General features: G+C 40.2%; 2 protein-coding genes across 2 annotated transcripts in view; one reads left to right on the forward strand and one right to left on the reverse strand.

Moving 5' to 3' along the window:
- Positions 1–81: 81 nt before the first annotated feature.
- Positions 82–3,931, reverse strand: si:dkey-69o16.5 (uncharacterized protein LOC100149419 homolog). The gene is made up of 8 exons (XM_034693414.1): positions 3,467–3,931; positions 2,669–2,757; positions 2,227–2,301; positions 2,028–2,107; positions 1,760–1,933; positions 554–613; positions 305–387; positions 82–211 (listed from the first exon to the last, which is right to left on the reverse strand). Exons 1-8 carry the CDS (start codon positions 3,559–3,561, stop codon positions 151–153), a joined length of 717 nt encoding a protein of 238 aa, XP_034549305.1. The 5' UTR covers positions 3,562–3,931; the 3' UTR covers positions 82–150.
- Positions 3,932–6,549: 2,618 nt separating this feature from the next.
- tgfbr2l (transforming growth factor beta receptor-like) overlaps positions 6,550–11,115 on the forward strand; it is a 15,512-nt gene continuing 10,946 nt past the window's right edge. The window contains 1 exon segment of the mRNA XM_034693271.1: positions 6,550–6,673. Coding sequence (XP_034549162.1) covers positions 6,623–6,673 — 51 coding nt within the window. The 5' untranslated portion in view covers positions 6,550–6,622.

Consider the following 11,115-nt stretch of genomic DNA (forward strand, 5'->3'; position numbering starts at 1 on the left):
AACACCACAACACCACAACACCACAACACCACAACACCACAACACCACAACACCACGACACCACGACACAGACTCACTGAGGACTTCTTTAAAACATTTATTCAGTTCAGGTCAGAAGAAACGTCTGACGGGCTGCTTTGCTCTGATTTGTCACTGTGTCAGCAGGAAGCTGATGTCACTTCCTGGTTCATACTCCACTGATGCCTTTCCCCTGAAACACAAACACAAAACAGTAGATGGAGTTGATGTTGAGTTTAAAGTCAGAGTTTTATAGGACATGATGATGTGTGCGTGTGTGCGTTACCTGCTGAACAGTCGGGCCCTGGTGGTCCCCAGCAGTGTGGCTTTGTCTCCCTCCACCAGCAGCATGGATCCCTCCCTCAGACCCTGAACACACAGACTCACTGTGAGGTGATCGATCGGAAACTAAACCCTCAGATCAATAACGACTCATCTTCATATTTTAATAACTCCGTGACTTCAGACTGAATCTGTCAGCAGGTCTCTGAGAATGAGTTAGAGGCGATCAGAGAGTAAAATAAAGACCTCTCACCAGAACGCTCGGAGTATCCGGCTCTTCATGGAACTGAGTGATTCTCTGCTCTCTGGTCTCCTGGATGACGACAACAACAACAACAACAACAACAGCAACGTGAGTACAGACACAAATACAGTGTTGTTAATGATGACACTGTGAGGAAATAAACATGTTAATGCGACACACAGAGGGCGCTGGTTCGACTCTTGGCCTCGACCCTCTGCTGAACCTTGGTGACATCGTAGCTGATAGCAAACGATGCTCATTGAACACAGAGAGACGATGGCTCAGTGAGAGCATGCAGAGTTACATCCTCCTCAGGACTCGGGTCAACGCTTCAGGTCAGGAACTTCTACATTCTGCAGAGTCTCCTCCCTGATGTTTCAGCTCTTCCTCCGTGATGTTCAGTAAAAACGTCCCACACGTTGAGCATCTGAACCTCAAACTCTGACTTCACGGAAGTCGGCTGACTGCACTTTTTTCTGTGAACCTCAGCAGTTTCTTCACTTCCTCAGACGACTAAGAGGAACAAGAAAACTTAATGAGAACTGAAACCTCACTGAGGAACCCTGATCACTAGTGATGTGTCGGTCGCGAACGATCTCAGTCATCCAGGTCATGGACATTAGAACTGTTTATCCATCAGTGCAATAAGTGAAGAATAAAGACAGTGAAGGGAACCTGCTGTTAATGAAGGTGTTTAAAAGTTTATAAATAATATACATGCAATTAGAGATTGGACCTTTTTGTCTAACTGAGATGAGTCTTGTTTCTTGTACTTTATAATTTAATTTCTGTAGCACTCTGCTCCATGTTGAGAATATAAATAAAGCCTTTTAAATGATAAACATTTGATATAATGTATGTTTTTTACATTAGTAATTCATTTGACATATAATTTAACATTATTTTAGGTCATACAGTCATTCAAACAAGAAAAAATCTGAGGAGCCGCTTGGGAGCTGAAAGAGTCGGCTCTTTGTAGTGAGCCGAGCCAAAAGAACCGGCTCTCTAAAAAGAGCCGGTATTCCCATCACTACTGTTCACTGAGGAGGGAGAGGAACATCAACCAATCAGAGCCAGTTCAGCTATCAGCTCTCTTATCACTCACAACAAAGACGCTGTTATAGTTTTATCACTGTGTTTCTCTCAGAGAGTTGTTCATCAGATTTATATCAGAGTCTAAAGTCAAACATCATGAGCTCAGGATCTGAGACTGACCCCCATGTGGCGGCTGTGCGGGTCGGGGTCCAGGTAGTGCGGGTTGATGTTGAAGGGGACGAGGCCGATGGCGGAGAAGGAGGGGGGGTAGACGATGGGCATGTCATTGGTGGTGTTGATGCTCACGGTCGCCACGTTTGTGCCGGCGCTTGAGCCCATGTAGGGGACGCTGTCCTGAGGGGGGAGGAGGGGGGGAGGTAACACATAAATACACACAGACACAGTTATAATCATCATCTCTAAATAACCGTGTGACAGCACGCCTCACCTCCAGAACCCTCCGCCTGATCTCCGTCACCACCTGGTTGTCATAGAGACTCTTCAACAGACGGAAAGTGTTTCCTCCTCCTGAAGAACGAAAGAAGAAGATTAGAGAAAAGAGGGGACAGCAGTGGAGAGGAGGGAAGGACGGAGGACAGAAGAAGACAGGAGATGATGAAAAGAGGAGTGGTTGAACATTTGCTCACCAATGAAAATGGCCTCAGCATTCTTGACGGCAGCGACGGGGTCCGAGGCCTCGTGGATCCCGTCCACCTCGTAGCCTGCAGAAAGAAACACTGATTATTAACGCAGGTCTGCATGAAGTCCTCATCCTTCTTGAATCTGCAGGTCGAGTTTGTTCTTCATTAAACGAGTTCATAAAACTGTAAATCATGTTTTTATAACCAACATCCTTCAGTCCATTAAAAAGGAGTGTTTGTGTTAACTTAGATTTAGATAAGTCATCATCTTTAACACGCAAAGTCAAACATGCATTAAAACTAGACCTTTGCACAAAAAACTGAAATAATATGCAAACAAATAATAAAGTAAAACAAAGATAAAATACACAAAAACATGAAATAAATAAACAAATATAAACATATAGGACAGAAAACACACAGCGTGCATGTTCAGAAACGTTCCTACCCAGAGTCTTGAACTTGTCCCTGGCGGTCTTAGTGTAGGCGTCTCTGTCGTGCAGAGCATACGGGACGAACAGGACTCTCCTCACATCTCTAATACACACAGTGTCATTAAAGAGTCGCACACAGACTTTATCACATCGCTCAGATATCACATTATTATTAGTTTATTATAAGAGAAGTCCAGCCTGTGTGATGGGAGTCAATAATAATATGCCTTTGCTTTATATAAGACTAAACAGACATCTAGGAACTCTCTCATGTAATAGTTCACATACTGACTCCAAACTTACTTTTAACTTCAGATAGATAGATAGATAGATAGATAGATAGATAGATAGATAGATAGATAGATAGATAGATAGATAGATAGATAGATAGATAGATAGATAGATAATCTTATGTGCTTTGGCAACATGTCTTTGTTCATACAAATAAAGCAAATTGAATTGAATAGATAGATGGAATGCCGAAGTTCAGTCAAACTTCTCTACAACATGATTTCAGCCATTCAACAGTCATTTTAAAAATTAAAATCATTTCTAAAAGCAGCTGCAGTTGAGCCGAATTTAGCCGAATGCCCTCTGATTAAATGTTGAACATCAAACTTCTTCATAGAGAGACTTTTGTCAGCTCATTTCTGTGTAAATGTTAAATTACTCCTTTATTCTCTGGGGTTTGGTGCTCCAGCGCTGAGAGCAACATGACGCTGTCGCCTCGCTCCCTGCAGACCAGGACCCTCAGCTGATCCAGGAGCAGCTTTAAACTGACTCAGCCTTATCTGACTCTGAGCTGAACCTACCTCCCGAAGAAGTCCGAGATTTGGTTTTGACAGTGGTCTAGGTACCCCCCACCGTGCAAGGTGGAGTTGGACACCAGCAGAAGTCTCCTCTTCATCTCTGGACGTAGACTCTGACTCAGACCAGAACCAGGAGGAAACCTACTGAAGAGTCCAGAGGTCCGGGTCCACAGTCCGGCTGTGATCCCGCTGACTTCAGCTCTCTGCTGATAGACACACCTGAGATCAGCGCTGATAACACGATGGCACCAACACAGACTGTATAATACCTGATCAACTACAGCAGACTGTATAACAGAGTAAACTACAAGAGACTGAAACGAACAGCTGATGTTACTCTTGCTAAACAAACTCTGTGTTAATTCAATCAGTTTTAGTTTCAGTCTGACCAAAAATAAACTTTATTTAAAGGTAGGTCACGTGCTTGTCTCTTTTTCACCGTCTATGTTTTTCACCAAACAAACAATCTGAGTACTTCCGGTCGGGTTCTTTCAAAGTAAAAGCATCTTTACGAGAACTTAAATTAGCAAATATATTTTGGACTGGAATTAAATTATTGTTTGAAATTATATATCTATGTTTAAAAAAATAAAATTCAATTTAATTTAAATTCAATATGGTTTGATGGAGTAACAATTAAAATTAATTCCATGAAATAGAACTTTTTTACCAAACCCAATTCCAACAAAACAAAGCGCTTCAAACTTTCTCTGTGCTTATTTTCTGAAGGGAAGATTCGATAAAAAACAATTCACTTTTGCTTATCGGGAGAAAAATTCAACTCAGTAGCTTTAAAAACAATGACTGAAGGAAATCAAGTATCATTTGTTGTTATCATTTGTATTTTTATAAACATTTAGTCATGATTCATATTGTAATTACTTTTTTATTTAATTAATTCATGCTCTGTTTAAACATATTTTTCCAAATGTGAAACTTTGATATCCTGGTGAATGATGTTTTTTATATTTTCTTATAAAAACTAATTTCCTTTGAAGCCTCTGAAACAACAGCGTCTGCTCTGACTGCAGTTACATCACGTGTCCACCAGGAGGGAGCACAACATCAAACCAGAGTGACCGTCAGCCTGTGTGTACTCATATCTTAAATAAAAACTTGAAGAATATGTATTTTATATTTTAGTATTTCATTTCTACTACACAAAGTCATAGAAAAAAACCTTATCTAATGTGGAGCTCCAAGTTTATCTGATTTTTTTTTAATTTACTGATGAACAAACTGAACTCAGAGTTTAAACATGTCAGGTTATTTCAGTTTAAATAAACATGAGCAGCATAATTAGACCAGTTATCAATCAGGTGGTCACTCTAACTATTATACTGTGTGTGTGTGTGTGTGTGTGTGTGTGTGTGTGTGTGTGTGTGTGTGTGTGTCTGCGTGCGTTCGTGTACGTGCGTGTGCGTGTACGTGCGTGCGTGTGTGCGTGCGTGTGTGTGTGTGTGTGTGTGTGTGTGTGTGTGTGTGTGTGTGTGTGTAGGGGGGGGGGGGGGGTTGCAAGTTTTGGCAGGTCCTCCTCTCTCTGTGGTTTCGTTATAATCGGAGTAATGAGCTGTAATAATCCCGTTAGCGCTCACACTCTGTGTTTCTGTATCTCACCGACATCTAGCCTGAACAGTCTGGACCCCACACTGAGGTCTCTGAGACCTGGACTCCTCTGAAGGTGTGCCGTGGTCTCTGAGACGCCAGCAGCAGATCCTTTCAGATCCTCCAGACCTCCTTCTTCCATTGCTCTGTGGTCCAGGTCTGATATTCTCGTGTTCACTGTAGGAGCTTTCAGTGGGGGGCAGGGGTCAGCATGGACATCCTGACCGGTCTGGGGCTCCACATTCACAACAAACTGAGATCCCTGTGAGGTCAGAAATCTTCTATCAGGTCTAGCTTCAATGATCCAGCTGTTATGAAATATGACCTGTTCGAATCAGAGACACGAGCATCTCTAACCATCCATCACATCAAAGACAGGATTTTACATTTTATATCTTTTTTTTTTTTCAATCATATTTTATTGTGTTTTTTTCAAAATTGTTTATCTTTTAATCTTTCATCTTTGTTTGGTTTTATTCTTCTGACTTTATTTAACTATTTCTGTTCTATTGTTGTTGATTTTAGATTTTTTAACTTCTGGTATATCTTTCCTTTGTCGTGGTCTACCCTTTTTATTTACTTTTCTTATTCTGGTTGTTCTGTCTTATTTTGTTTTGTGGCTCTCATGTTGCTTAACTTCCTGCTGTTATGTTTTGATTTTTAATTTTTAATTTATTTAATTTTCAATTTGAATCATTATATTCCTTACATTTCTTTTTATTTTATTCTGTTTGATGTTTTCTTCTTTTTTTTCATTCGTAAGGAACTTTTCCACCCTGTTGTAAAACGTGCAATATTAATAAAGTGTATTATTATCATTATTCATATTATAATTACTATTTTGATTAACTTTTTACTGTATTGTTATACTTTTTAATTATGATTATAACTTTTATTTTATTTTTTTCTAGTTTTATTATTATATCAATATGGTTAATATTAAAGACAAAGTACTCAGCCAGTGTGTATACAATAATTTCGAAAGTAACTCATTCATCATTTTATTTAGTTTAAATTTGTATTTATTTTTTTAAATTAACAGTTTTATTCAGTTTTTGTTTTCTTTATAAAGCTTCTTATTTTTTTGTTTATTTATATATTTATTAATTCATTTATTTTTTTAGTTAGTTAACGTTTTAATTGGACCCTCTGTACGATTCCGTTATTGTTGACCCTGCTGCAGATTCTTATAAATATTAAAATGACATTAAAACCATCCCCATGTGATTTCTGCTGTATGGTTCTTTACAGAATGATGATCACTCCTCCCTGTCAGCAGCAGCAGCAGGGTGACACATGTGGAGTCAGAGAGAGGAGCGGGGGGCGGGGCTTAACTACATCTGGATGAAAAACATCTGGGACCCTCTCTCTCTCTCTCTCTCTCTCTCTCGTCTCTCTCTCTCCTCTCTCTCCTCGGCTCCCTCTCTCTCTCCTCTCTCTTCTCTCTCCTCTCTCTCTCTCTCTCTCTCTGATACCGGAGACCCACAGACACACAGACCGAACAGCGGACGGACTAACCGAGCTCCCGTGTTCTCCGGCTGACCCCCCCGCACAATGATGTCTCGGTTCCGGATCTTTTGGACCGGGGTGCTGGTCCTCCTCTCAGCCGGTGAGTGCAGACTGTTCTCCGGCTGTTTTCTGTTCTTTTCTCGAGGGTGATTGTGGAGCTGTGGAGGGCCGATGGATGGAGGAGGGGGTTTGTTTTGGAAACTCTGCTCTCATAGAAGAAGAAATCTGATCCTTTATTCAATCTGAAGTTAAGAACAGAACTTTAAGAGAACTTCAGATCACTTTTAAAAGTTCTTATGATCAGAGAGGGAGCTCGGATGTTCTCTCAGCTGTTTGGAGAGAAAGTAAAAATAAGTTTAATATATTTAAGTTAAAGCACAGACAGCTTTATGTGTTCCTTTAATAGAGTTAAAGTGTTAACACCATTATGAAAACAGACCCTCTAATAGTCTTTATTACCAGCTGAAGTCCTCTGTATTAGTTTACAGCAGCTTCACTGTAAATGTACAGAGTAGGGGAGACCGGGGGAAACTGTGACGCTTTATTTCTCCTTAAAGAAACAGCTAGAGTGTTTACACTCATTCTGCACATGCTCAGACGGTATCTCTTAATCATACTGTAGTTTTCTTTAGTTTAGATGATTGATCATTTTTATCTCATCTTAAAAATTAATACGTACAAACTCAAATATGCATTTTCAGCTGGTTGACAACATTTCTTCATGGCTGACAGATCGAGGGGTGATTACAAAAAAAAATATATATATATATATATATATCATTTTTAATTCAAGCAGACATGTTTTAACGCCTCCTTATTGCTCTATATTCAACATATTGGTTTTAGAAAATGTTCTACCATTGTGGTACATTTAATAAATAAAGGGTAAGTGTTGTTTCTGACTTTAAAACATGTAATGAGTATTAGTTTGATTCAGTTCAGTAAATATAGCTAACAGTAGAACAGCTGCCTCGCTGTCTCCAAAATAAATAAACTTTACTTTATTTAATGTTTATTTGAGATACTGTGAGTTAACACATCATTTTTATTTTATTATAAATGCCCCCTTAATAGTGATGTTCTGACCTCTTTAAATAAATTGGATATAACAGTCTTGTCTTGGTTAGTTAAAATATTACAGTAGCTTTTTACAGTAAATGAACATCTACATGTTTCTTATATTAACATATGATCAGTGTATTTCAAGTAATCTTACAATCGCCCCAGTCTCCCCTATTCAGAGCTCTGTAAAGATTTAAGAATATGAAATAAAGTATAACTTCAGTTTTATTATGACTTTAAAAGTATTCATCACAGCAGAAGTATTAAACTAAGTATTCTCAGCTTCATCTGGTGAAAGTATCACGAAAAAAACTATAAGGAACCCAATCCCACGGTCTCAGCAGATGTGTGTCTAACATGAGTCTGGTCCTGCTGGAGGTTTCTGCCTGTTAAAGGAAGTTTGGCCTTGTCACTGTAACTTGCTAAATGCTGCAAAGATGAGATCAGACTGAGTCCTGTCTGTAAGATGGGAACTGGATCTTATCCTGTCTTGGTTGGGGTCTTTGCTAATAACAGAACATAGAGTACGGTCTAGACCTGCTCTGTTTGAGAAATCTATAGCATATTATTTGTGGTTTATTGCTGGATATAATGCGTTCTACCATACGATAATACCTGTTTGTTTGTTGGTGTCTGAACATGTCGCTTATTTAGGCAGCACAAAAACAGAGAACTGACACCATATTTTAGAAATTGAGGATGAAAATAATAATAAGCTGCACTCATCTTCATGTGGCGGTTTATCTAAAATCATTGACAATATTATGAAAATAATCAGATTTCTGAAGATTATCTGCAGATGTAAAGTTTAATCTCCTCTTTACTTTTAGTTTGGAATCAGCTGTTCTGACTTTTCTTAGAGCTGCTTCGTGTTCACACCAAGCGGCAACCTCCGGTCTAAAAATATGTGTCAATGCGTAAGGTGTTAAAGGCTGCAGTTCATCGAGGATCGCTTGAGGCTGGTTCCGGAAGTACCGGAAGTCACATACACATGAATGGGAAAAAGACGATCTTTACAGCAGAAATAACATGTTTACAGCCTGGTACAAAAGATGAGTGTCGTCTGAATACGCTCATTTCTCGATGTCCTCTCACTGTGAGGGGGGTGATTTTTTTCTAAACGTGGCAATTTCGAAGATATTGAGATTACAAGTCGTCCAATGAGAGGCACAGCTGCCTGTGGGAACACTGCAGCTGTTGGCTAGGAGGCTCAAAGCCCGCATCTTTACGTCACACTGGCTCGACAGAAGCAATAGCTGCCGATTGGCTTCAAACAGCTCTTCAGAAACAGATGGGTGACGTCACGGATACTACGTCCATATTTTATACAGTCTATGGTTTCACACCTGGAGGAAAGGTCAGCTGTTTGGCTTTGTGAAACTAGTTAGCTAATGCTAACATTCTCACTGTCACTGACTGTGAGAGAGTTCACTTGTTGATATTAAATCAACAAGTTAAAAAAAAAGTATCAAAAGATTTGTTTCAAGCTTGAGGTAGATTCAATTATTATCTGTTGTGATCTTCTGACTGTTCCGTATCTTTGTATTATTGTCTATTTCTCTTTTAGATTATTTTCTATGTGGACCCCAGGAACACTAGCGACCATGTTTTGGAAGCTAATGGGATCAGAATAAGAAATAAGAATAAAGAATAAAGAAATATGTTCAGAGTCCAAGCCCAGCTAGTTTGTCCCGCTGACTGTCTGGACCTGTCTGCAGTCTCAGTGTCGTCACTCTAAGAGGCGTTATGAAGCCTAAAGATGGAGGCAGCCATGTTGGAGATTATGGCTCCATCCAACCAAAGTGAAGCCAAAAGACTCTGAAGATGTGCACAAACATATTGCACATTTGGATTCTGCAGTGTCAGACTGTAGTTCACCACCCTCCCATGAGGTTTAGCAGAAGCCTCAGTCTTTGTGTTTTTATATAAAGTCCATGATGGGTTAGTTTTCCCTCGGGATCAGAACAGCTGTCTCTCAGGTGAAGGAGGAAGAGGAAGAATGTCTAGGAGAGAGTTTCTTAAATCCATGATTAGCATCTCACAGCTGAAGAAATGAGCTCTGCTGCAACAAACAGTCAGCTGTTCATGAATCTGAGGCGATCAATATGGCCACCAGATGGTGGAGAATAAACTGCAGGACGATGGTGGAGATGTTTCAGTGAGAGCTGCTGTGAATGTAGAGTCTACCAAACGCCCTGCCTCACATTAATACTTACACACATGTCAGCCCTCCATCAGGTTTTTAAGTCTCTGTTTGTCTCCATCAACCAGTGAGCTCACATCCACAACGACAGGAGGGATGGAAACGAGCAGCACTTGGTGTTTTCTTTGAGGATTCTCTGGAAATTCTGGGGAATTCTGCATTCAAAAGAAAATCATCGACTGTGATCTCCAGTTCTCACAGAACTCACCCTCAGGTCTCTGCGTCAGGCTTCAGGAATACGATATATAAATGATCACTCTTATCTTGTTGCTGTTTTAGGTCATTATCAGGGACCAGTATCATTAACCCTGTTTCACAGCCAGTTTAAGAATCCTCACAGGAGCTTTCACATACTTTATCAAAAACTGTTGGAGTACTCTGACTGTGACGTCATATGGTCCAGATGTTCATGACCCCCTGAGGATGAATTATAATAATGCCATTGATCACGTGAATTTCTATCTCGTGCCATCATCAGGGTCAACAATTATTTAGAACTAACTTTTTGGGTATTTGGCCTTCATTTTGGTAGAACAGCCAAATGGAGACAGAAATGCGAGAGAAGAGAGGAGGAAATCACATGCACCACATCATGGACCGTGAATCAATCCTACGACCAGAGAATCGAGTGCTGCACCCTGTACATGAGGCGCCCCACAATAACTGAGCTAAACCGACGCTTCATCAAGTCCACATTTACGTGTCTGATATTTCTTTATTTGTTGAAGTTATATTTTTGTGCGTTCATAAAGAGAGACAGGAAATGTGTGCAGTAGAGAGTGGGAGACATGCAGCGAATGGTCGTGGCCAGGGGTCAAACTAGTGACCACTACACTGAGGACTAAAGCCTCTGTACATGGGGCACATTCTTAAAGTGCGAGGCAGACAGAGCTCTTTATTACCTTAATACTTTATTTAATGACTAATAACCTGCAGAGCTACGGAGACCCTAAAGCTCTTAAAGGTGATCAGATTTTGTGCTAACGTTGTCGAGTTAATATCACATCTGTCATCATCTGTCACGTTGCTTGCTATATGTTCGTTTAGAAGGTCTTCTTCTTAGCGTCACAATGCGACTGTGTTTTGTGTGAACCATGAGCGCCCTCTGCTGGAACCTTTGCTGTCACGAGGGGTGCGCCCTCATGTTGTGTTTATACGTTTAGTGAGCTCTGCTAAAATAAGTTCATTTTCATCTGTGTGGTATGTTGGAGAGGTTCTGTAGATTGAACATCAACCGTCCTGTGATCACACTGAGCTGATTTAAAGTCACCAT

Source organism: Notolabrus celidotus, chromosome 10 (genome assembly GCF_009762535.1).
Source record: "Notolabrus celidotus isolate fNotCel1 chromosome 10, fNotCel1.pri, whole genome shotgun sequence".
Lineage (NCBI taxonomy): Eukaryota > Metazoa > Chordata > Actinopteri > Labriformes > Labridae > Notolabrus > Notolabrus celidotus.